Source organism: Aricia agestis, chromosome 16, assembly GCF_905147365.1.
Source record: "Aricia agestis chromosome 16, ilAriAges1.1, whole genome shotgun sequence".
Lineage (NCBI taxonomy): Eukaryota > Metazoa > Arthropoda > Insecta > Lepidoptera > Lycaenidae > Aricia > Aricia agestis.
Genome location: NC_056421.1, coordinates 6,867,748 through 6,894,423, shown reverse-complemented (window position 1 = coordinate 6,894,423; position 26,676 = coordinate 6,867,748). Strand labels below are relative to the sequence as shown.

The 26,676-nt window shown below is 36.4% G+C and overlaps 3 protein-coding genes across 3 annotated transcripts; 2 read left to right on the top strand and 1 right to left on the bottom strand.

Moving 5' to 3' along the window:
* Positions 1 to 781: 781 nt before the first annotated feature.
* On the bottom strand, positions 782 to 2,551 carry LOC121734947 (proteasome subunit beta type-2). Its single transcript, XM_042125594.1, has 4 exons — positions 2,365 to 2,551; positions 2,038 to 2,231; positions 1,285 to 1,447; positions 782 to 980 (listed from the first exon to the last, which is right to left on the bottom strand). The coding sequence occupies exons 1-4, from the start codon at positions 2,468 to 2,470 to the stop codon at positions 826 to 828; spliced, it is 618 nt and encodes a 205-aa protein (XP_041981528.1). The 5' UTR covers positions 2,471 to 2,551; the 3' UTR covers positions 782 to 825.
* A 5,516-nt stretch (positions 2,552 to 8,067) lies between these two features.
* LOC121734939 (mitochondrial tRNA-specific 2-thiouridylase 1) lies at positions 8,068 to 9,904 on the top strand. The gene is made up of 5 exons (XM_042125584.1): positions 8,068 to 8,182; positions 8,260 to 8,610; positions 8,696 to 8,922; positions 9,023 to 9,190; positions 9,554 to 9,904. Exons 1-5 carry the CDS (start codon positions 8,107 to 8,109, stop codon positions 9,851 to 9,853), a joined length of 1,122 nt encoding a protein of 373 aa, XP_041981518.1. The 5' UTR covers positions 8,068 to 8,106; the 3' UTR covers positions 9,854 to 9,904.
* Positions 9,905 to 10,268: 364 nt separating this feature from the next.
* On the top strand, positions 10,269 to 26,591 carry LOC121734933 (ribonuclease 3). Its single transcript, XM_042125577.1, has 20 exons — positions 10,269 to 11,256; positions 11,492 to 11,573; positions 11,885 to 12,083; positions 14,009 to 14,150; positions 14,480 to 14,635; positions 14,943 to 15,163; positions 15,516 to 15,643; positions 16,743 to 16,872; positions 17,438 to 17,606; positions 18,205 to 18,412; positions 19,389 to 19,629; positions 20,049 to 20,269; positions 20,860 to 20,991; positions 21,532 to 21,703; positions 22,163 to 22,344; positions 22,726 to 22,890; positions 23,496 to 23,656; positions 24,207 to 24,352; positions 25,210 to 25,357; positions 26,283 to 26,591. Exons 1-20 carry the CDS (start codon positions 10,427 to 10,429, stop codon positions 26,542 to 26,544), a joined length of 4,095 nt encoding a protein of 1,364 aa, XP_041981511.1. The 5' UTR covers positions 10,269 to 10,426; the 3' UTR covers positions 26,545 to 26,591.
* Positions 26,592 to 26,676: the final 85 nt, after the last annotated feature.

Here is a 26,676-nt window from a genome sequence, read left to right as displayed (position 1 = left end):
ACAGTGGACGTACGGTACTGTGATAAAATTATCCGTTTGATGCGAGACGTCCGTTGCGTACAATACCGATCTGTGGACGCTTACCTTTAGGCGGTACGTCAGAACTGGGGGCCTACCACCACCTCTACTAAGCGACACCGTTTGACGGTTGAGCAATAATACTTTAATGTCAAACTAGCGATCTTAAAAAGTTGATATTTCACAGCGGATTTAACAATGTTTTGCATTTTTTACTGTTTTTTAGTAAAATTATATTTGAAAAGTGAGTACAGTAATGTTTTTGTGATCTTACAAGAAAGTGTTCTAGAAACATGATAGTTTTAGGAAAGGTCATAAGGCCCCTGCAAGCGTCATAAGCTGTCGACGGCTGCCGCCGACATATTGTGGCGTTCGTCTGTAACACCTTTTTTTCTTTTATTCATGATGAAAAATCAGTATATTTTATATTGCTACTGAACATTAGATGGCGCTGCACACCTTTTGTATTCTATAAATATACTAACCCCTGAGGTACAATTCCGTGCAACGACAGTCGACTGTCGTCGGTCGCTCGCGGCAATAGTTATTGTATGAAAATGTATGGCACCGTTTCTAACTTTGACAGACGCGCGCGGCCGACGAAAGACGTAGGCCGCGCGCGGCTTACGACTGTCGCGATGCACGGAATTGTACCTTTAGACAATTTATGAATTATGTGCGACAAGTACTTTCAATGGATTCATTGATTCATTATTTTCTACTGTTCGTGAGCTCCTGCCGAGTAGTAAAATAAGTATTAATAAAGAATATTAATGTTTATTTGTTATTTAATCTTACAATAAAAAATCACTTGAGGGATGCAGAATTGATGACTGGCATAGCTTTAATGCCATCCCTGTTTACAACTGTCACTTGGAAATTGGGGAGGCTGACAAACAAGCGTCTGTGGACTTCTTGAACACACTTCTTGAGAATTTCATATGCCTCCTCCTCTGTTGCATCTGCAAAAAAAGAGCTTTTGTTCAGAAAATCTTCAAAAAATCCATAATAATTTTGGTAAATAGTTAATCGGTAAATTCAGACTTCAATTATCATTATACATCAATAAATAAAATTAAAGATTTTTTTTAATTAATTCCCCAGTTCTGAGGTAAGATTTCAAGAATAATGTTTAAAAACCAGACATAAATAAACCTCTTTGCAATGGACTTAAACATGGATAGTGATGGATTTTATGGATTTATACTGAGCAAAACAGGCAATATATTGTACAGTATACAATTATGATAATAATAATTGCAATACCTTTTTTGTGATAACGATCCATGATACTTAAACTCAAGTAACCTCCAAAGCCGTGAGCACAGAACGGCACTTTAACACTGGATGCAAGGTAATCCATAAAATAAAGTTCAGGACCATTCTCCTTGTCATAACCACCCATTAATAAGTTCACAAAGTAAGGAGACTGAAAAAGAAGTAGTTGCTAATACATGTTTCAGTTTTTACTATCTAGGATAGAAATATACATTTCAAGCGACAAAATTAACAGAACTATTTACATGCCTAAGTATTTATTTGCTTCCAAAATAATGCAGTGGTAATTTTTCATGTCAAACAATCAAATGATCACACCAAGATATTGTTTACTATTCAGGGCCGGACAAGCTTAGGGGGGCCCTGGGCTACAACATTTTAATTCTGTCAGTTCGTAGTACAATTTGTCTATAGTAGTACCAACACCTAAATTGCATAATAAACCTTGAGCATAGGTTTTGCAGGGATACAAAGTACAAACCACATGATTTGTTTTATTTAATAAAATTATGAATTCTTTCACATTATCGTCTATTTTTGACTTTAGCTTGACATAGCTGGGGACCCTGGACTTAAGCCCAGATAGCCATATGATGGTAGATACTATTCAAATGCAGGAATAAATCCCACAACCTTTAGTGGCATGAGCTAGGCACGAAATCACGAATATGTTCTAAGTAATGACACATTATTTAGAATTTTACCTTTTTATTGTAAGTTTTATTCTGTTGGTGTACTTACACTGCTTCTCAGATACTCAGCGAGGTTGCGACGAGTAAAGTTGGCGGCCGCGGAAGGTCCTAGCTCGTAGCCGTTGCGCATTTTATACAATTGAATATTCTTGGCGATATACTCTGCAAACTGTGTCGTATCGCCTAAGTCGCCTATAATTCCCATCACCAGCCTATCGGATATTTTATAAATCTTGTCTTCATCTGCAACATTTATACCAGAGCATTATGAGGTGTTCCGCGCAATAATTTTAGATGTAAGTAATAGTTTAAAGTTTACTTGGAGAGATAACAATACACAACAAGAGTCCGTTGTGGTGGAACTTTGGAAGCTTACCATCTTTCATGACCATAATACTGTGGCTTGTGGTCTGATCGGCCGCAATCATGACGAAATCATTGCACTGGATTCCCAGTAAACACTGTAAGTTAATATTCGACATCTTCTCGAATAAACTTTAAAATACGAGGATTATTTGCAAAACTAGCGGCTTGAATCTTGATGACAAATGACATAGCATTTACCAAACGTCAAAATCATAACCTAAAAGTTGTCAAATCATTTCACAGATTATAAATTATTGGTACGAAAAAGGAGTACCTCAAGAAAGTTTCTTCTTCATGACTTTCTAAATTCTTGAAGAAACTAGAAAGCTTAGAGCATTAAACCAGCTGGTTTAATGCTCTAAGCTAGAAACCACACCAGAGGCGTGGTTAAAGTAATCATGTGGAAAACCAAAAATAAAATTGTGAATTAACGAGCCCTGATAATGTTAAAGAGCCCATTCACGGCAGGACTGCACGGCAGTCCTGCAGTGAATGGGCCCTTTTAAGGGGAGTAAATAAAAAAAAAACACGGCTCTGGTGCAATCCAACCTTATTTTTTCCAGTTAATTTTTGTTAAATATTTAATTAAAACACCTTATTTTGTAATAAATAATGAAATTATTATTATACCTAAGATGCTGTATACTGTACTTAGATAACTTTTATAATTATGTTAATGTCACCAATGCCTTCAAGAGTTGTTTTATTATAAACTTATATACATACTTATTTTTTAAAGTAGCTTTAAATACAATAATATTTTGTTACATTATGATTAGTAAGGATTTTTATAATTTTTATGTTTTTAAGTAAAAGTAAGGTGTCCATTGAAAATCAGCGTTGCGGATCCGTTCGCAACATTGCTGAATGGGAACCAATTTGGTATTACATAGGATAGTATTAGTAGTTAAGAATTATTTTTGTAAGATGCTAAATACCAAATAAATTTATTTTTCTTTCTTTCTTTCTTTCTTTAAATCATTATTATGTATTACAATACCGACGATGACGACGACCTCTGTGGCTCAGTTGGTACTTGGTGGGCTGTTGCCTGTTGGTAGCTCAAGCCGGAGGTCGTGAGTTCGAATCCCGCCGACGGAACAAAAAGTTTTCAAAGTTCCTGGGTCATGGATGTGTATTAAATATTATGTGTTTAAGATTTTTATTATAAGATATAATAAAAATCTTAAATATATGTATAATATAAAAGTATTTTAAAACAAATTTCCGTTGTCTGGTACCCGTAACACAAGTCTTCAGGTACTAACCACTGACCACGGGGCCATCCTCAGGTGGGTGAAACTTTCGAACAAAAAAAAATTGGGTTCCAAATTTAAACGTAACACATAAAGTAAGTTGGATAATCTGTACAATTTTTAAGCAAGATCGACTGTAATTGGTTCATTGACTTTTATAAGTGGATGCGGCATAATGGTCTCTAGAGTCTGGCTAGCGAAAGATGAGACTGGAAAAATGCGGTAAATTAAAAAAATCTACGTATGGCAACCTTGTCTATAGTCGGAATTATAGTTTTTATACTTGATTATATAAGACAATAATATAATATTTTAGTTTGGATAACTCATTTCAAGAATAAGTTTATTGTCGTTGTTTACTTAAATTTTATTTTGCAATACATTTCATTGTGTTTTGTTTTTGACGAAAACTCTTGCATGTTTTTGTCGGAGTTTTAAAACTTCTTCTCTAATACTTACCGTACATTATGAAATATATTACAAAATTAATTTAATCAAACAATTATCTTCATTTTCTTAAACTAAATTGTCACTGCTGTTTCTAAGTTTAAATATAATTTAATTTAAATGTTAAATAATTTCCTATACTATATTAATACTCGCAAGCATCATAGATTGTATTAATTATACTCAAATATGTTTATTTAATATATACTTGTACATGCCTGAAACTAATAACCCACCCTTGTAAGTTGATTAAAAACCAAGGATTAAGGGGAGATGAAAAAACAACAGAAAATCAAAGGTTGTGGTATTTTTTTTTTTGCATTTTATATAAACATTCGAAAGGTTTTTTTTATAAAGTTTATTTACAATTGACTAAAAAATATAAGTAGGTGTCATTTTGTTTGACAACTTTTTGCCATCTTGTTGGTAGGGCACGATCCCATTGCTATAAAAATTTTAGGGCTTCTGATGAAAAAACTGCGACAAGTGGTTTTGGCAGTCCTCTTGTGATGTCAACCTGACACTGCCTAAGGAATCCAGCAGCGATTGAAACAGGTGGAAATCTGAAGGTGCAAGGTCAGGACTATACGGCGGATGCATTAACACCTTCCAGTCAAACTCCCGTAACCCTAACCACACGCCTTTATTTATGTGGCCTTCTTTTTTAATCCCTTTTTAGGGTACAAACACTGACATCTGAAAATATGTTCATAAATAAAGTTAGCATTCAATAACAAGGTTGCTTTCAGGTATTTTTTTTGTAACGTAAGTCTTACCGGTTTCAATTGCTTGCAGGTATTTTTTTTTGCAACGTAAGTCTTACCGGTCTAAGAAGAAATCTCATCAGGGTACTGATTTTGTCTTTATAGACTCTTCTTGGAACATAATATCTCATAATTTATTTGCTTGATATTTTAACTTGCGTAACTGAATCCTTTGCATCATTCATGTTACCTGCAAAACAATAAATTCAATTACACGATAAATAATAATGATTTCAATTAATTGTAATTGAAAGTATCAAAATCTTTTACCTGTACTTACCAATGCACTGGGATATTTCATGTAAACAATCTTGTTTTTGTTTAAAAATTGCATCCTTTTCACTTCTTTTTTGTTCGTATTTACTAATCATAGCTAAAAGCAGTTTTCGCAAATCTCTTTTCAAAGTTTTCGTCACGTTTAAATTAGAAAATCACGTAAACCATAGAAATATTTTTCACTTTGACACATAAACAACAGATGCTATAGGTGACACTGACGTTAATGACAGTGTTACCATAATCAGTTTTGGAATAAAAAGCCAGTCTCATCTTTCGCTAGCCAGACTCTACCAAATCAAAATACTGTGGCCGGTCCGCCATTTTATGTTCCGGTTCTCCGAGGTACATAAACTGTCAAAGTGTCGTATTATAGGGATGTCGAAATTGAAAGAAAATATCGATATATTTATATAATCAAATATCGATAAATATACATCGATATTTGAAAAAATATCAATATCGGTCTCGATATATCGCGAAAAAAATATCGATATATCGGTTAAATTTTTCGACCAATTTGTTTTTTTTTTTAAATTAATTTATAGTCCGTCAAAAAAGTGAAGTCTTCGTATATGCTAATTTAGTTAATAATTAGACAATAAATAAGATTTGTGATAGAATAGAATATATTAGGCTTGCTTTCGATATTTAATCAACATAGAAATTAGTAGATTTGACGTTTAGTGATGTACTTTTTTATCGAATTTAAAAAATATAAGGTGAAGAATCTGATAATTTATTTAAAAGATTTTAACCTTAATAGCTCACTTATAACATCTTACTTATCGATATCCTCGACAAATATCAACTGAGTGTCCCATCACTATAGACCGCCATGCTTAGTTCTTGGCAATATGGCGCCGGCCACACTTTTTTGTAGTTATGTCGCTTCCATCTGTTTCCTTATTCATTGAATTGTTTGATAAAAATGACGAAGAAGAAGTTTAAGACTCAAAGTTCGATTTTCAGTTAATGAAAATTATTTTGTAGCAACTCTTTCAAAAACTGTAAATTAGTGGATTATTATTGAAAAACGAAAGGTAAGCCATTGTAAAATGTAAATATAACCGTAAATTGATAAATTGAAGCAAAACATAACTATGATTTACATAAGGGCATTTCTCCGGATTTGGATTATTTAGTTGAAAATATGCAGAAATAAAAATGTACCAGGGAATGGTACATTTTTATTTCTGCATATTTTTTAAAATCAATAATCGAATATTATTCTTAAGTGAATTATAAAAATAATTATCTATTTGGGCCCTTTTTCACTTCACAATTTTAGAAGATATTTTGATTTAAATTTTTCTAACCTAGGGAATCAACAAAGCAAATAGAAAAAGGATTTTTCTGCTAAATAAACATGTTCAATTTAAATATAAACGTGTATAAAATTATCTAAAAACTAAACTTCTTCGTTAAAACCAAATACAATGAATGGAAAATGAATTTATTTGAAATATTTTGACTTTAAGAAAAATGTTTTTTATATATATTTTACTTATTGGTGTCATTTATTTGTATCTGTATATGAAGATAATGTAATTTATTTTAATAAAAATAAACAGATATGTACCAATTAGATAAATAAATTTAAAATATTTTGATTCTCTACTTAAAAATACCCATAGAATCATCAAAATGTATGTAGAGGGAATCAATAAAAAGTTAGTTTTTCCTGAGCTGTACAAAAACTGTGCATGTAGGTTAAACAATAAATAGTCTAACTAAAAACCGTCGTTTACATCGTGTCTAAGCAAACTTAACTTTGGAAATGACATTGTAATTAGCGAATAGGGAATCAATTGTGTAAGGAACCATGGTTGAGGGAATCAGATATTTTCCTTTGTAACTCGGAAACGGAGCAACGAATTGTGTGACCTCCTTCCATGATGAGATAGAGGGCTACTGAACTTCCCGCCCTGCGCACCCGCAACCACGTGCTTCTTATAACTAGGGAGGTACGTGCCTCCAAGTGAAGCATATAGGGAATCACTATGTGAGCCAGGACAAATCTTAAAATTACTTTTTCTATTTATATAACGGTATATAGGTTTATATACAATTGTTTTATAAATATTTTGTTTATACTCTTACGATTTATTTACTTTAAAATTAGAATTTCATCGTATTTGTGGGATTTTTTTGGGAATTTATCTTGAATTCTGGGGACAGGACACCTCCAGGGAATCAATTTTTCAACCTTTAAATTAATTTTAATTATATTTACAATTAAGTTTTTCTACAGAACCTAAGTGGCCCAGTTAGATCACACCTTATATTACTATAAAAAAAATACAAAGGTCTACATATTATGTAACTCTGCGGGTAGTTTATACGCCCGGACAACTAAATTTTGCGGTTTGGAGAATCAGCCATAAAAGAGACAGTTCTATTTTTAAACGTCAAATCGTATCGCTGTCTCTTTCTTCGCCTGAGCTATGACGAAAATTCAATTTTTTCCAGATCATTCGAAAAAATAATTGAAAATGTAAATAATCGAGGTATTTATTGCAATCAAAACTTGTGGTAAGAGATTCCATGTGTTTTGTTTACTTTCCAGTTATAATTGGTACATTTTCGATACACGCACGTCATTTTCAATTTATTTAGGTAAGACAAGACGCAGCACGTTCGTGACTGCGCTAGATGCAGACTAAACAACAGACGGCCCAATTGGCCCGTATTTGAATCTTCACAACGCGCGCGGTACTAACATATCTGCTTTGAGTTTTTCATCATTGGTACGACCAGACAGACCTAAACTGCCATCTTCTTAGTACGTACGGTACTCGGAAATCGGAATTCAAAAATACACTCCTTGGTCTAGTAACTAAACAGTAGTTCAAGTAGGTACTAAAAAATCCAAATGTCAAAATAAATTTAAATGCAATATTACTAGTAATCTGTGTTTAAATGAAGAAGGAGACGAATACTAAAAACCTCAAATAAATTATTACAAAATTAACATTTTTGTGTAGAATGTGATAAAATTAAATAAATATGTTTAGGAAAGTTGCTGTTGGCATTTCTGGGGGAGTAGACAGTGCTGTAGCTGCACTTTTATTAAAAAGAGCTAGTAAGATAACCTCTCTTTTCATAATTTTTATTTTAGAGTAAATCTTGCAATTCCTAAGTGTTTCTTATAATTTTTAGATTATCAAGTGGAAGGTGTGTTTATGAGAAATTGGGACAGTAACTATGAGTCCGGTTTATGTTCTGACGAAAAGGATTTTGAGGATGCTTCGTTTGTTTGCCGTAAGCTCGACATTCCCTTGCACAAAGTGTATTTCATAAAAGAGTACTGGAACGAAGTATTTGCCGTGCTGCTTAAGGAATACGAGACTGGTCTTACGCCTAATCCTGACATTTTGTGCAATAGATATATTAAATTTGATAGCTTCTTTGAACATTGCAGGAATAATTTAGCTGTTGATGCAATAGCAACAGGGCACTATGCAAATACGTCCTTTGGTCCTTATCTGGAACGTTACAAGGACGACGAAGGTATTTCCTTGCGCACATTTCATTACAAAAATATTTAAAAATTAAAAATACACACATTTTAATTTGCCTTATTTTACTTTTCCAGAAGCAAAACTTCTCCAACCCCTAGACCTATACAAGGACCAAACATTTTTCCTGTCTCAAGTAAAACAGTTTTCACTAAGAAAATGTATGTTTCCCTTGGCAAATCTACTTAAGAGTCAAGTGAGAGAAATTGCTCGGAAAGAAGGACTGTTGAGGGTAGCTGACAAAAGAGACAGTACTGGAATCTGTTTCATAGGAAAGAATAAATTTAAAAAATTTATTGAAGATGTAAGTAGCTTCTAAAGGATACACTGCACTGTAGAAAATATATTACATAATATTATGTATTAATTAAAAAACAGAATTTAGTTTAATAATTAATTTTCAGTTTATTCAAACTAGAAAAGGGCAATTTATAGATATTGACAATGGAAAAGTAGTTGGGGAACACAGTGGAATACATAAGTGGACAGTCGGACAGAGATGTTGTCTGAAAGACTGGAAAGATGCCTATTTTGTGTTCAAGAAAGATATGACAACAAATAATATTTATGTTGTAAGTATTTAGTTTATAAGGTTTCAAAATTAGCTCACTAGATGGATAGAATAGAACCGTATTATTTTTCTGGGATAAAAAGTATCCTATGTCTTTTCTCGGGACTCGAAGTATCTCTATGCCAAATTTCACCAAAATCGATTTAGCGGTTTGGGCGTGAAGAGGTAGCATACAGACAGACACACTTTCGTACTTATAATATTAGTATGGATTGGCCTTTGCAGTTGTCTCTGGTGGATTAAATTCTAGTTAGTGTTTGTATGGTAAAAAGGTTATGTTTAAGCATTCCGTATTGCTTTTGTATTTAGATTAACAGCTTAAAAATGAATGAAGCATAACATAATATTTTTAAAATTGTTTCAGGTTCCTGGTACAAAACATCCTGCTTTGTGGAACAACATTTGCTTTACAGAGACTCCCCATTGGATTTGTCAAATGCCAGTAGAAATTAAAGAAAATCACGTACTTCACTGCTACTTTAGATTTCAACACACAAAGCCTTTGGTGTCATGTAGAGTAGTTACTAATTCTGAAGGCCTAACTATATTACTTGATGAACCTTTGAGGGCTTTGACTGAAGGTCAATATGCTGTGTTCTATAAAGACGGTGAATGTTTAGGTAGTGCTAAGATGAAAAGCATTTGTCATAATTTGAACTTTTAAGATGTTACTGTAAATAAATTAGTTAAATAAAGTTGTTACTTGTTAATCTTTCTTTTTGTTTTCTTGATCTATGTATTTGCAAAATAAGTACCTATTTTTGAATAATATGATCGCTGTTATGTATTCATGTCCTATCCACAGTTATTTTTGTTAAATTTTGAATTCTTGTCTTAATCATCTAAAGAACTAAATTTTTTGTGGGTTAGTACACGAATGCTCAGCGTCCACATTCTTCGTACATATTCACTTGCAGGTTTTTAGAACTATTGTCTGGCTAGAAGCCTAGAACTAGAAATCATTAGTAGAATCGAAGTCGTGCCAAACTGTTGACAAATTCCTTTGCCCAAACGTAAAAAAAACTTGACATTGAGCTGTCAATTGTCAAATTTTCAGCTGTCAATTTGACACATGGCAGGCCGCAGCAGCCGAATTGTTGATATTCTTGTTTGCCAATTATTGCCATGATTTAAATTCGTTTTGTCAATAAAACTGTGGTTAAAAACAAATATGTAACACCTAAAATAAAGCTCTATGTTCTAAGTTAGCGGACAGCCGCAGTACTTGGGTGTTACAATGTCTATACCTCCAGTAAATTTCACCGTTCCGCCGCCGCACTTAGGAGTTCCTCCGCCAATCACACCAGTTGCGGGGCCATCTTGGGACGACCCGCCTCTTCCACCTCCCATTTACAACCATCCTCCCCCATTTCCGCCGCAAAACGTTCCGGTAGAATTTCCCCATCCCTACTTGCCTCCGGTTCCATTGAACGTTCCTCCTCCGACTCACTATCCGCCACCAGCACCTACCTATACACCCCATGGGGCGCATAGCTACCCATACCCAGATGCACGTTACCAGAGCCCCAGACATCCCTATGAAAAACATGCTCCTAGACATTCTTCATGGGAACCTAAATCCGCGTCCGAGAGCTTCGATCCAAGCAAAAGTCTACGAAGGCGATATTCCCCTTCAGAGAGGAGACACGAGAGAGACAGAAGTTACGAGAGGGAGAGAAGAGCCAAGGAACATAGACATAGAGAATATTATAGATCAAGCCGGAGCCCGAGTTCTAGTCGTAGACATAGCAGAAGTCCTTCGAGACACAGCTACAGAGATAAAGAGGATTATTACAGAGAGAAATATTATAGAGACAGAGAGAGATATTATGAGGAGAGAAGGAGACACGAATATGAAAGAAGAAGGAGTCCATCTCATTACAGTGATCACAGAAGAAGTCACAGTAGGAGCTATGACAGGAGGCACTACAGATCTCCGGAGCGCAGACACTCACGGCATCCGGAACCTCACTACTCACACAGTAGACACAGATCTCCATCCTCCAGAAGCAGATCTGAAACACAGAAGCCCATGACTGATAGAGAAAAAATATTAGAGGATTTTAAGTATGTATTACTATTGTCACTTATTTATAACAGCAATTTGAGTGTAATACCTCGATTGTGGGAATCAGACAATTTAGATTTTCAATTTTTATGCGGCAGCCGGGTGCCGCTTGGGGATTGATGGGTTAAAAAAGTTGTTATATAAGTATTTATAAGTAAATAAACATTTTTAACCCAGACTTTACTGTCTGTTTTAACATGACATTCATGTAACTTACAAAATTTATAATTACAGGAAAAACTACTGTAAGACATCAGAAGACTTTATAAGAAAGATGGAGAAATGGTCTAAAGAACACAATTCAGATGAGGAAGAAGTAAGTAAATTTGTTAATTCTTGAGTCTTAGTTTAAAAGAACTCAGACTTTAAACACTTATTTATATAAAATACTCTAGTCAATTACGCCTGCAACTCCGTTGCGCCAAAAATCGTTTATCGTGCGGGAATCGTACATTTTTCCGGGATAAAAAGTATCCTATGTCCTTTCCCGGGACTCAAAGTATCTCCATACCAAATTTCAGCAAAATCGGTTCAGCAGTTTTGGTGTGAAGAGGTAACAGACAGACAGATAGACATACTTTCGCATTTATAATATTAGTAAGTACTTATGTATGTTTTATTTTTCAGAATCCAAAAATGTGGTACCGAAGTTCACCAGCGGAACTTTACTACAAAGCAATAGAAAGAGGTGTGGAGCAAACAAACAAATTGGAGAAAATATGTGAGAAGTTCCACAAAACATTAATAGAAAGGGGAAGGAATGCCAGACCAGAGAAAGATGAATTGCCTCCACTGAAGTTGAAAAGTAAAGTGTGCAAGCATGGAAGTAAGTATTTATTATGTATGTCCATTGATCTACCTAATATCTTAAAAAACAACTTTTTTTATAAACTTTTCCAAATTATAAATGTTTTACAGTAGTTTATAATAATATCAAGATTGGTTTTGAATAACTTCTCATCAGGTATAATAGTAGGTAGTTTGAACAAACATAGATACATAAAATTTAACCTTCCTACCAAATTTGGATATATTGATCCTTATTAAAAATAAAAATACACATATTTCTTCTTTTATAATCACTCAGTACTAAAATTTTGAGAAATAGCCTCCGAAAGTTATCCTACCAAACACCACAAAATTAGGACACATGTGCGGCCCGGCCGGGCCCTTTCATTGACATTCTTGTTATTATCATAAGTTGCGAATTTTCCCTTCATACTTTGACGGGCTTAGGACCGTCAAAATGTAAAGGACGTAGACAGGTATGTTTAGAATAAAATTAATTGATACATATATAATATCAAAAGAATGGAAAATTACAACTTTTTAATTACGAACAATAGCACTTTAGAAATTTATAATAAATCTAAACCACATCCTTTGCATTTAGGCGTATTTAAAAAATTCAATCAACTTATGTACACAGTACAACTAATTAAAAATCAAAACCACTCACCTCTAAATCTTATTTACTTCCATCTTGTCTACACTTAACATAGTTCAAACTGCAATCCGTTTTGCTCTAAGCAGAGTCTAGCGCGTTTTGCACATTGTTTTTAAGACTTTAAAAGTTTGTTAACACAACACAACTTTTAACCTCGTCAGAGGCATGTCTTTGAGGCTGGCGAGGCATGTGTTGCCAACTGTCCATAATTCGAGTGTTTGATTGTTTCGCGATTCAGATTTAGGGTACACCGTACAGCTGCTGCATTCGAGAATCATCAATCAGCTGTTACGAAGACGAGGAAGGCTTTCTTGCACGTACAGTCTCTGGGTTCCGCGTAAACTTTCGCCACTCAAAATGTAGCACCTCCACATTTCATAACACTCGATCGTGGTTAGGGTAAATTGTCACAGACACTAATTAAAGCGCGGGGGCCGGGGGGTCGTGACAAACAAAATAATTACGTTTTAGCTATACAACTATGCGCGTGGTACTAAACCAACGAATACTATACTCACAAGGAGTACTAAACGGCCCCCGGCGACCGCCGACCGGCCCGCCTCCCACCCCGCGCGTCACCCCCGCTTTGCCCCTAGGCATAACCGGTCTTCCGACTGGAACTGCGCGGCGCGCCGCGCGACGTACTAGCGGTAATTGTAATTAATTATTATGAACTTATGAAGTGACCATTGTGCACCGAATTTTTTTGGGATAAAAAATCGTTTATTCTTATTTTAAGTATATTTAAACCACATAAAATTTAGAAATTGTATAATATAGTAGGAGTTGTAAAGTAGTTCATGCAGAAACTTATATAGCGTACATGTGAAGCATACTGCATACATTGTGTCCTTCTTTCCTGGGACTCACAGTATCTTCATCAAACAGACAAATCAATTTTTGCATTACAGTAAATACTTATATACCTAGTAATGCAAAAATTTATTGGTCTGTTTGATGTCCCCTTACCCTACCTACACCTTCACAATCAAAATTCTGAAAGTACCTATTGAGTATGTTTGTTGCTGTTTTTTAAATTGTGAAATTGCTTGTATAACATAATAATTATAGCGTTCTGTGCTAGGGTTCGAAGGATTTGAAGAGAAAGACCTGCTACCACTTCTGAAGACTTTAATCATTAGCACTAGGTCTAACACAAAGCACAAATCACTAGGTCCAAAACACTAAGCACTATCACTGTCCTAGGTTGTAGCCAAGTCGTAGGTTTCACTGGTATCACTTTTGATTGAATAGTAAGATAAATGTTGTAAAATATTTTACTTTAACTGAGTTTTTGTTTTCAGTGGATGACAAGAGTTCATCGTCGTCTTCGTCGGAAAGTGATGGATGTATTGATGACGAAAGCTTACAGGGCTACACTGATAGGATTTTGCTGGAGCTACAACGTAAACAAAGTCATCCAAGAAGACTACACCCAGAACTATGGTAATAAATAATAATATTCAAGAAATGCATACGGTGTAAAATATCTAATGTAATTAATAAAATTTTGAATCAATTGATCAATTCAGATAAATCAATTACTATTTTGGAAATGAACCATCTGTGAAAATTTTGGCCGGGGCCATAGCCCATAACCAAAAGCTGAAACTTTAGCCTTCAATCAAACAACACTCTTAAGATTATCTTACTGTCATACTTAAGAGACGAATAATAATTAGTAAATGTAAGTAATTGAAGAGTTTGTTAGGGGCTTCATTTAATTAAATGATTATGAATATTTTTTATTCGTCTAACTATATTTTATATTTCAGGTTTAACAACACGGGCGAGATGAACGGCGGTCCACTATGTCGGTGCAGCGCACGCGCCCGTCGCTACGGCATACCCCACGGCGTATACGCCGGCGAAACTAAATACCCCAAGTGTGTGCCCACACAGAGTAATATCGACAGGCTGTATCATTATCGGTGAGAAGACGGCATAATTATTATTTCTGCTTTTTTAGGGTTCCGTACCCAAAGGGCAAAAACGGGACCCTATTATTGAAACTTAGATGTCTGTCTGTCTCCAGGCTGTATCTCAAGAACCGCTATAGCTAGACTTCTGAAATTTTCACAGATTGTGTATATCTGTTGCCGCTATAACAACAAATACTGAAAATTAATTTAAGGGGGCTCCCATACAGAAAACACAATTTTTAGCCTATTTTTGTTCTGTATTGGTACGGAACAAGCACTTGGCCGATTTTTAACATTACCTTATAATATTTTCCAGGATAACAGTGTCACCGCCAACCAACTTCCTCATTAAGGCTCCAACCATCATCGCTCATGATGAGCACGAGTTTCTATTCTCTGGTTTCTCCATGTTCTCCCACTATAAGCTGGCTAAGCTGCCCAAATGTAAAGTGATCAGGTTCAACATAGAGTATACCATCTTGTATGTTGAAGAACCAGCACCACAGAATTTCACTATACAGGAGCTTGATATGTTTGGTAAGTATTGGTATTCATTAATTGATAATAAGGTATAGCGACAGACAGCAAAGTAAGTAACAAATATACATTAAAGTGATAACTATTAGGCTTGATTTAATTGCAAGAAGATACCGCTTTTAGCGGGCCCCTAGACCTATCCACTAAAACCACCTACGGTTTGCCTTCAGCCACATATGGAGGGATATCCTGGATCTGTCTAACACAGGACTCCCTCCACGACCGGCCGGTCTACCTCAAAAGGGATAGGACTTCCACCAAAGTAGTGTTAAAGTTGTGCGCAAGTAGGGGGCAACTTGCGCACAACTTTAACACTTTCTTCAACTTTTGCATCACTATCTTCACATTCCAGAAGAGTATCTGTTCACCGAGCTGCTGGAGCTGATAGACCTGGACCTGGGCAAGTCCACCGACACCACCTGCTCGCAGTTCCACTTCATGCCGCGCTTTGTGAGGTTCCTTCCTGAGGGGGGATGCGAGGTGAGAGCCCCTAGTGGCTAAAAATTGTAACTTTGACGCCATATTGTAAATAGTACCTGGATGACCGAGCTTTGCTCGGTATAGCAAACCCTCATTGACTTCGTGTTACTTAATAACGCCATCTGTTGGTCGTTAAAACAATTAGTTGCTAACAAAATAGTATTATTATTCGCCAATAGATGTCAGGAAGAGTCATATTTTTCAGTTTATCGATTATCGATAAAACACGAATAAAAAGACATTTTCTGAAAATGATTCCTAGCTAGATCGATTTATCGCCCCCGAAACCCCCTATATACTAAATTTCATGAAAATCGTTGGAGCCGATTCCGAGATTCCAATTATATATATATATATATATATATATATATATATATATATATATATATATATATATATATATATATATATACAAGAATTGCTCGTTTAAAGATATAATAATAATAATGATGGCTAATCCATACTAATATTATGATTGCGAAAGTCTGTCTGTCTGTCTGTTACCTCTTCACGCTTCAACCGCTGAAAATGATTGTACCGAGATTTGGTATGGAGATACTTTGAGTCCCGGGAAAGGACATAGGATAGTTTTTATCCCGGAAAAATGTGCGGTTCCCGCGCGCGATAAACGAATTTTGGCGCAACGAGTTGCGGGCGTCATCTAGTTATTGATATTAATGTAACTTTGATCGATACTACACAGAAGCGTCATCCTATGATACTGGAATTCCGTGTCGCCTTTACTTTTTGAAACAAACAAGCACACATACACTGTTTACGCACACATACACATATTGGCTAATAAAGTTCAGTTTTCAATGCCTTGTCCATGGGCGTAGCCAGGATTCTATATGGGGGGGGGGTAGTACCAATTGAAGGTGAGGTAAAAATCAAAAATAAAATATGAGCTAGCAACTCGCAACTCTCTCCGCTCTACGTTTAGGTAGGTATGAAACTCGTGAGCATTAGCAACCGATCGCTCTTGTAGGAGGGGGCAGCTGTCGCCTGCCCCCCCTGCCAATACCCCGCTACGCCCATGGCCTTGTTCCTTACCTGTGAACTCTGACTGACTCTTACCTGTCACAACCACATAACACAGGTGCTGTCAATGTGTGAGGTGCTAAAATATTTGATCAGCGAAAGCGGGCCGCTGATACCCCGCGAGACGCTGCCCCGAGTACACGAGATGGACCACTACAGCTGGCAGAAGTTCGTAGATAGGATCAAAGGTGGGTCAAAGTTTTATCAGAGGCCACAATCTAGGAAAAATAACTATGACAACATATTTATTGCCTAGATTAGATTTGGACCATATTATGTTTATGTTATTAATAACTGGTCTCTGATAATTATGCATAAAAACCTTTTTTGATCAGATACATTAGTTAGACATGTAAAACGGTTGATTCGGTGCTTGAGTTTTATTTTAGTATTCGTTTCATTGGGCAAAAAAAAGAGAATACTCTTTTGAACTGCGCACACACTCGGGCCCTATAAAATTACTCCTGCAAAGCTCGCTTTCCGTCACTGAAACCAGTGTGTAACGAACTGTCTTCAACAGTATTTCCGAACCAATACGTCCTGCAAACCTTTAAGAAGAGAGCGTATTCCCTTTTAAAAGGCCGGCAACGCACCTGCAGCTCTTCTAATGTCGCGAGTGTCGTTGGGCGACGGTAGTTGCTTTCCATCAGGTGAACCGGTTTGCTTGTTAGCCCCCTTATTTTATAAAAAAAAAGACAGTATTGTTATTAATTGAACCATTGAAACTGGTATAAGTTTGATATCAATTTTCAGGCATGATAGTAACATACCCCGGCAAGAAACCATGCTCGGTGCGGGTTGACCAGGTTGATCGGAGCCCGCCTACCGCTGACAAGAACAGCGAAGAGGCCAAGAGTTACTATCCTGAGATTGTGCACTTCGGTATACGCCCACCGCAGCTGAGCTACGCTGGTAATCCTGAGTAAGTACTCACCCTTTACTAAGACGAATATGCGCCGGCACCCGGCGTCGCACGGGTATAAAATATATAGCCACTAAAATCGATAGCCTATTATCCTTTACGTGGTCTACTTCTTATCAGTGCCAAATAACATAAAAATTGCTCCAGTAGTTCGCGAGATAAGCCCTTTCAAATAATTTCCCCCGTTTTTTTCCACATCCTCCTAATATAGCCTATAGCCTTCCTCAATAAATGGGCTATCTAACACTGAAAGAATTTTTAAAATTGGACCAGTAGTTCCTGAGATAAGCGCGTTCAAGTTAGTCCTGTCAAATAATTTTCCCCGTTTCTTCCACATTTCCTCTACTTCTTCGCTCCTATTAATCCTAGCGTGATAAAATATAGCCTATAGCCTTCCTCGATAAATGGGTACCTAACACTGAAAGAATCATCAAAATTCGTTGCGTATCATACAGACACACTTTCGCATTTATAATATTAGTATGGATATATTTAACCCAAATTACAGCTGATATTATACATTTTCCCACAAAACTGTTGTCTAGATCTGGGCTTAATGGGCTTAAGACTAATTAAATTACCTTCATATCTACTACAGGTATCAGAAAGCATGGCGGTACTACGTGAAATGCCGTCATCTAATAGCCAACATGGCTAAACCGTCCTTCGAGGAGAGGCAGAAGTTAGCAGCTAAAGAAGCAAAACTTCAAGAAATGAGAACTCAAAGTAAGATGAAACGGGATGTGACCGTTGCGATATCGTCCGAGGGCTTCCATACTACGGGACTGATGTGCGATGTCGTGCAGGTCAGTTTATTAAGCAAATAGATAGACTGATGGTAAATGATTACTGCTGTCTATGGACATCTTAGATCCGATATTATTCGCGATTTTTTAGCGGATCACTTTTATCAGATTTTCTATTACGCTTATGTCAATTTCTGTAATTTATCACATAAAACTTAAATTTCTTTCGATATAGTAATTACAGAAAACGATAAATCTACTAGCGTCCAAATCGTCCAAGACGTCCAAATCCAAAAAGGTTATTAGTGTTATTTTATAAAGAACACTAACAACCTTTTTTTAAGTGATAACTATAGTTTGTGCGTTTTAAGATGATATGGGTGACACATTATAATTGATAATAGTAGGGAAGTTACCTAAGAAAATTAATCGATAATTTAAAAATATCGAATCACTTCGTAAAGGAATTGCAATCGAAATTATCGATTTCGTACTGACGTTTCAGAGTGGCGCCGGCGTTTTTTAAATGGCCGCCCTTTTTATCGATTTGATTTCTGATTGGCATAAGTTCCATTTCATGCATCTGACATTTTTCAAATATTTTCGTAACAATAATTTTCACAGTTAAAATGTATAATTTTATATTAATAAGTTAGCATTTAGCAACTTTTCATTTTTATTCATTTACACATAGGAAACATTTGTTTTTGTAGATGGAATATAATTTATTACATTTTGATTTTTTTTGTTTTCTTGTAAAAAAGACCCGTAGCAAGGAATATGAGAATTGTCACCCATATCATCTTAAAACGCACAAACTATAACGGATGATTGAATTATCATAAAATGTCTGTGAGTGCGGCCTTGAGACAGAACTATCTTATCCGTGTTGCTGTCTTTTCTTTTATGGTATATCCGTGTTGCTGTCTTTTCTTTTATGTTAGAAAAGTCATTTGACAGCAACATGGATTAATTATTTTTATCTCTTCGTTTATTAATAAAAGCAGTAGACCATAAATTATTATTTTATTTTCAGCATGCAATGCTTATCCCAGTTTTAGTACGACATCTTCGTTTCCACAAATCCCTAGACTGTTTGGAGGAGAAAATCGGATACGTGTTCAAACAGCGGTCCTTACTTCAGACGGCATTTACTCATCCGTCATATAGAGAGACATTCGGTACTAACCCAGATCACGCTAGGAATAGTTTGACCAACTGTGGGATAAGGCAGCCCGAGTATGGTGATAGGAGGATACATTATACGAGAAAGAAGGGTAATATATTGTTATTTACTGAACAAAAATGCTATATTATTATCATGCAGGGCATGTTCTGAAACTAACAGCCAGTGTAATTAGAATCATCAAATCTCATCCACAGTAAACACTATTACTAGACATACTTCAGCAAAATTAATTTTGAGACAGATCGCTATTAATAACTAGATGATACTCGCAACACCATTGCGCTGAAATTCGTTTATGGCGCGTGAACCGTCCGTCCGTCCTTTTCTAGGACTCAAAAGTATCTCCATACCAAATTTCAGCAAAATCGTTTTAGCGGTTTGGGCTTGAAGATCTTCACCGATTTTGCTGTTTGACTGGTAACAGGCAGACAGACAGTCTTTGGCGTTAATTATATTAGTATGGAAGTATGGAGTAGTATGGATATTAAATTTAACTTAATTTTTCAGGTATTGTCACCCTAATAAACATAATGTCTCGGTTCGGAAAATTAAGCGAGACAGAATCCGAGATTAAACATAATGAGAGGCTCGAGTTTCTTGGAGATGCGGTAGTGGAGTTCATATCGTCTATACACCTGTTCCGAATGTTCCCCGGGCTGGCTGAAGGAGGTTTGGCGACTTATAGAGCGTCCATAGTCCAAAATCAGCATTTGGCGCAGTTGGCTAAGGTTAGTTCCATACTAGCATGACAAAAGGAAAAAGTTGTAAAAGTAATACAAATAAGCTCAACTTTAGCAGCTATTTGTTTCATAAGACATCAGGCAAAAAACTTATAAAGTTGTCCGAGTTTGGGAGTCCAAAATAACTATTGTTACAAATTTAAAGTCATAATAAAAAAAATTATCAACGTAAAATTTTACTCCACAATAAATAAGTCCATATCTGAGAACATGACAGCATTCTTAATGCTATAAGTCTTCTCTGGGGATAGGAGTTATTGTCAGAGACGAAAGTTGTAATTTATAGCGCAATACATTCAAACGTAATGTAAATATAATTTAGTAAGTAGGGTGAACATGACTAGTGATTGGACAGTACTAGTCATTGGACAAAGCACAAAAACACTATAATATTATTCAATAAGGTTGCTTTAAAAAAAAACCTGTTTTTCTTTAAAATCAAGCATTTTATTACTTTAAAAACAGAAAGTTTTCAACCTTAATAAATATTGTGTTTTTACTTTTTGTGCTTTGTCCAATGACTGGTACTGTCCAATTACTAGTCATTTACCCTATATTCCATCCTTTTTTTTTCACAGAACATAGGTCTAGAACAGTACATGTTATACGCACACGGGGCTGACCTCTGTCGCGAGGTGGTGATGAGGCACGCCATGGCTAACTGCTTCGAAGCGTTAATGGGAGCGCTGTTCTTGGACGGAGGATTGGAGGTAAACTGTGTTTTGTGTCAATTTATCTTATGGTATAAGTGTTGCTTAGTTTAGTGGAATTGTGGTACTGATGAACTATGGTGAGATCTACGGGGCTAAAATGGTCGCTTTGGAAAATCATATTATGAATCATAATATTATTCATTTTTTTTAATCGCAAAATGCAAGTCTGCTTGCAATTCATGTCTACAGATCGAAAATGCTTTAAACAAACGTGGCGAAAAAAGGAACTAACGCTGCCATCATACAAAAACGACACTTTTGACAGTTCTCCTTTACTAGCAGCGCCACCGCCCACGTTCATTTATAGCCTTGTCGCACTGTAGTAATTCGTACTAATTTGACATGTGTCAGTTTGACAGTTTTGACAATTCATTTGCTGAATCATTTTATGGCAAAACAATGGTTGCCGGGACATCTAGTACCATAATATTATAAGATTTGATTCAGGCACTAAAAATAATGTACATTATAACAAAAAGAAAGCTAGTTTCAAAGTTAATTCTAAGTTTGTAGCTTTTTAAAATACTTTCATTATAGATAACAGACCGAGTATTCAGTCTAGCTCTTTGGCACAACGAACCTGATCTTCTCGAGGTATGGAGCAGAGAGCGACCACATCCGTTGCAAGAACAAGAACCGTTGGGAGATAGACATTATATCAAGGACTTTGAGTTCCTGCAGCGGCTTACTAAATTCGAGGATTCTATAGGTAATATACGTCCATAACTGTACAAATATATGCTAGAAATATAATAAATTTTACTTGGCAAAGATAAACGTTGAACCGTTGGCCTAGATAATGGGCATTTTTATTATCATCGGTACGTCACAGTAGCTATAAAAAAGTGGCACGCTCGTTTTCATAAAAAAGGAGCGACATGCGGTATCTATCCTTGATCTAAGTCTGTGGTTGTAACCTAAAAGTTGAAGGGCCTGTTTCACCATTTTCTGATAAAGCTCCGAATAGGCTATTCACAACTTTTTTGACAGATTCTCCATGCTTGATCTGTCAAGTTAATTGGTGGATAGCATATTCGTCACTTATCAGGAAGTGGTGAAACAGGCCCTAAGTCTCAACAAACCTAACAGAAAGTTTGTTGTGATTAAAGTTCATAAGATAAAATTCTGTCTCTATCTCTATCTAACAATATTTATGTAACGTTCCCAGGTGTACAATTCAAGCACATTCGTCTCCTGGCTCGCGCGTTCACGGACCGCTCCGTGGGCTTCACCCATCTCACCATGGGCTCCAACCAGCGGCTGGAGTTTCTGGGTGACACTGTTCTGCAACTGGTGGTGTCTGACCGCCTGTACCGACACTTCCCTGATCATCATGAGGGACATTTATCCGTGAGTGTCTGACCATGTATTTTAAGTAGTTGGTTCAGTAGATACTTCGTGCAGGTTCAGAGGTTTGAAAGTCCTAGGTTATTACTTGTAACATTACCCGATTCTAACAGGTTATGCGTATAGTGTCATGTATATTGGCGTTTTTGCCACTATTACTTACGATAAGCTACAGCATTTAGGATTAAAAACTGTTATTTATAATGTTTGATATGATATACCTCTGAAGAATATCGATTCGAATCTTTCCCTCCTGCGCAATATATTTAACAACAAGACTTCCTCAAAATAAACATATTCGTGACATGCAGGTGTGCAAAATTATAAGTAGCGATTGTGGCTCGTTTTAATGCTGTGTAATTTAAATATACAATAATTCTGCAGTTGCTGCGTTCATCGCTGGTCAACAATCGCACGCAGTCTATGGTGTGTGATGACCTTGATATGTCCACGTACGCCATCTATAACAATCCAAAATCCAAGCCCACAACCAAGAAACACAAGGCCGATCTGCTTGAGGCTTTCCTGGGTGCGCTTTATATTGACAAGGTAAGTTAAAAGATGTACCATTAATGAACCAGCTAATTTGGCCGAATAATGTCAAGCCCAGCAACTAACATTGATTTGACATAACCCATCGAAATTACTTAGGTCCACCATCTGCCTATGAATCAATTTCACTGATGAATGATGATACTTTTGTTTATAATTATTTGCATTCAGAAACCGCTTTATTTCATATTTAATGTGAAAAGTTAATAATCAAAATGGGGTCATTGTCTTGCACAATGTCTGCTTAGTGATGATTCATAGGCAGACGGACTGGAAGTATAAGTTAGTCGTGATTTATTGGTTGAAATTGACAAATAATCCAATCAAATTACGTAGCATTCTCAGTTCGAATGGTCTTTTTTTATTTTCTGTTTGAATGGTCACTTTTTATTCTCTGTTCGAACAGTCACTTTTTATTCTCTGTTCGAACGGTCACTTTTTATTCTCTGTTCGAACGGTCACTTTTTATTCTCTGTTCGAATGGTCACTTTTTATTCTCTGTTCGAACGGTCACTTTTTATTCTCTGTTCGAACGGTCACTTTTTATTCTCTGTTCGAACGGTCACCTTTTATTCTCTGTTGAAACAGTCCCTTTTTTTCAGAACCTGGAGTACTGCCAGGTGTTCTGCAACGCGTGCCTGTTCCCGCGACTCCAGGAGTTTATCCTCAATCAGGACTGGAACGACCCCAAGTCGAAGCTGCAGCAGTGCTGTCTTACTCTGCGATCTATGGAGGGCGGGGAACCCGATATACCTATGTACAAGTATGTAGCTTGTTTATGTTACTAGCTGACCCGGCAAACGTTGTTTTGCCATATAAATTATTTCTAGTATCAGTATAAAAAGTAGATAAAAACCTAGTACTGTATACAAAATTTCATTAAAATCAGTTGAGCCGTTTTGGAGGAGTTTGCTCACAAACACCGTGATGTGAGTATTTTATAAATTCGACTACAAAATTAGTATATTTTTTGCACGTGATCTACTGATTAAAATGTATAATGTATATTATACGTTTAGGTAGAAAAATAATTGTCATACTCGAGTCTGCGTTGAGAATAGAGTCACATTTTTTTGCCGTAGATCAAAAATATATTATACCAAGTTCATATTACTTGATATCGAAATACGTCATGTATGGAGGATGCCAAAAGTTTAATATGAATCAATTAAACAACCTCTGTGGGTTCACAAAAGTTTTCAAAGTTATTTTTACATCCTTTTGGTTTCCAAAACGCAATTACTAATCACGGGGTAAAGCATCCATAAATACCTATTATTATTGTAAAAATTAAAAATGGTATGTGTTTGCAGGGTGATCGAGTGCCTGGGTCCGACGAACACGCGCGTGTACACCGTCGGCGTATACTTCCGCGGTCAGCGGCTGGCGGCCGCGCGCGGACACTCCATACAGGAGGCCGAGATGAACGCCGCGGAGACCGCGTTGAGCGCCGCGCACGGTAAATACACGCATGTCTTTTATAATCATTAAGATGCGCTGTTAAATACAACTACAACGCACACATGACGGACAGCAGCCCCCGAGATGAAGCGGGAAGTGTTGACGTTAAGACTGCTTCGTAATAACGCTGCGATGTCGCAGCGCCCGTGTGGCCGGCTATGCTTCAAACGGCAGCGCTACGTCGACGCAACGCTAACGCCAACGCCCGTATGGACAGGCTCTAAGCTTGCCGTTGAATACGCAGTACGGACGTATACTTAGGACGCACGTATGTCGTATACGCATTACGCACGTATACGCACTTGTCTCTGCGTGCACGATAACTATAGCATGTATTGCTCCAACCAATACCACCAAGTCCTTGGCCAGACACATAGCGAGTCGTGATCTTCAGAGGTCGACAAAAATAAAATAATAAATAATACGTGAAATGAAAGAAAACGTGTAATAGAGTGTATGACCATATGACGCACGGAAGCGGAGTGAAATAATGGTGGTATATTGTTATGGCTCGGCATTGTCTATTTATCGAAGTTAAAAACAGCAATCGCACTATTTAAAGAAGTTGAATAAAATATAATTAATAACAACCAATTTACGTTGTTCCACCATCTGCCTACGAATCTACTTCTCTGATACTACATATTGTAACAATACATATTAATATAGATTCAAAATGACAGGGTAAGATCAAAATAGAAAAAATGATAAAAATAAGTATAAAATTGATAAAGTGTCGTTGGTACACAAAGTCTTACGAAAAAACTTAACTTTCATGTCCATTTAAATTCGCCTTTAGAGATAACATTGAAATAGGTACATATATATATTTAATATTTTAACCGTTTTTTACAGAATTATTCCCGCAACTGGACCATCAAAAGCGCGTCATCGCGAAGAGCATTCGAAAGAAGAAAAATCATCCAAACAACCGGTACTCGTTACTAGACAAAATGGAGTCAAAACGCAAAGCGATGAGAGAGAATATGCCTAAGGCTTACAGGTGAGGGCCAGCGACAACAGCATTCTAACCGCCGTACTCAGAGACATTTAATTATGATTAACTTTCAATTTAATTAAGAGTTTGACAGATAATTATTGAGGCTTATGTAAACATTTTAAATTAATTACATATTTAAGTGATTAATGTTTCACTCTGAGTGCGGCAGTAAAAGTGATAGCAAACAGGCTTTTGAGTTTAAGAATCATTATTCAATTATTATTCATAACGCCTCCGTGGTCCAGCGGTTCAGAGCATGGCTCTTTACTCGGAGGTCGTGGGTTCGATTCCCGCGTTGGAAACATGTTATTTCCAAGTTTGGTTAGGACAATGCAGGCTGATCACCTGATTGTCTGACAAGTAAGATGATCCATGCGTCGGATGGGCATGTAAAAAGTCGGTCCTGCGCCTGATCTCTCGCCGGTCGTGCAGGTCTCTGTCCCACTGGGTATATGAGAGTAAAAGGAATAGAGAGTGCTCTTGTGTATTGCGCACACACTTGGGCACTATAAAATTACTCCTGCGTAACTGGCCTGGTTTCAATAAAACCGGCCACCGTCACCGAAACCGGTGTGGGAGTTATTATTATTATTAATTTGAGCAAAGTCACCTATTGATTACTCTTTCTTCTTTATAATATTTAAATTAACTTTTATGCTTAGTACTCACATACGGTTTTGCTCGATAGTTTTACTCTGAATCGAAGGAAATGACATACTTGACATATTTAATTCCATCGAGCCGGCTCGAAGCGAGCCTTCGAGCTTCAGTTTTGCGGTCCACACGGTGGTTATTGCTCGATTTGGAGTAAAACTATCGAGCAAAACCGTATGTGAGTACTTAGCATTATATATATTTACTTTAATTGTAATTTAAAATTAATATGACCTGTTAAATGGTTGCAATAAAGATTTTATTTATTTGATAGACTCGACTCTAGAGCCAGTTCGGAGGAGAGTAGCGTTCACGAGGTTTCCGATATCGAAGAGGCGCCTCCGACAAATAAATCGGACGACGATTCCGGATGCGACGCGGAATCAGAAGCGGAAGAAGGGGAAGAAGACAAGCTAGAAAACGTTCAAGTGTCAAGTCTGCTAAATGACATGCAAAGAATCAAGGAAGATTTCATCAAACGCAACGAGTATGAAAAACTTAAGGAGAAATGTAGGAATTCTGACTCGGATAATTAGATTTAAGTGAATGTATAATCGTAGATAAATGTATAAATTATTAATTTGGTTTTATTCGCCATGCATTTATTGTTAGATTTTGATTCTGAATGCCTTAAGGTCAATTTATACGAGTGATCGAAGCGAATAATT

What these genes read in the sequence shown, in the direction of transcription:
- LOC121734947 (XM_042125594.1), bottom strand. Translation starts at nt 2,470, where the DNA reads ATGTCGAATATTAACTTACAGTGTTTACTGGGAATCCAGTGCAATGAT. An exon ending in TATTATGGTCATGAAAGATG is followed by an intron (nt 2,232 to 2,364) that starts GTAAGCTTCCAA and finishes TAAATGTTGCAG; the next exon opens with ATGAAGACAAGATTTATAAA. An exon ending in CTGAGTATCTGAGAAGCAGT is followed by an intron (nt 1,448 to 2,037) that starts GTAAGTACACCA and finishes CTTCTTTTTCAG; the next exon opens with TCTCCTTACTTTGTGAACTT.
- LOC121734939 (XM_042125584.1), top strand. Translation starts at nt 8,107, where the DNA reads ATGTTTAGGAAAGTTGCTGTTGGCATTTCTGGGGGAGTAGACAGTGCT. An exon ending in ACTTTTATTAAAAAGAGCTA is followed by an intron (nt 8,183 to 8,259) that starts GTAAGATAACCT and finishes TATAATTTTTAG; the next exon opens with ATTATCAAGTGGAAGGTGTG. An exon ending in CAACAAATAATATTTATGTT is followed by an intron (nt 9,191 to 9,553) that starts GTAAGTATTTAG and finishes AAATTGTTTCAG; the next exon opens with GTTCCTGGTACAAAACATCC.
- LOC121734933 (XM_042125577.1), top strand. Translation starts at nt 10,427, where the DNA reads ATGTCTATACCTCCAGTAAATTTCACCGTTCCGCCGCCGCACTTAGGA. An exon ending in ACAGGAGCTTGATATGTTTG is followed by an intron (nt 15,164 to 15,515) that starts GTAAGTATTGGT and finishes TTCACATTCCAG; the next exon opens with AAGAGTATCTGTTCACCGAG. An exon ending in ACATTATACGAGAAAGAAGG is followed by an intron (nt 19,630 to 20,048) that starts GTAATATATTGT and finishes TTAATTTTTCAG; the next exon opens with GTATTGTCACCCTAATAAAC.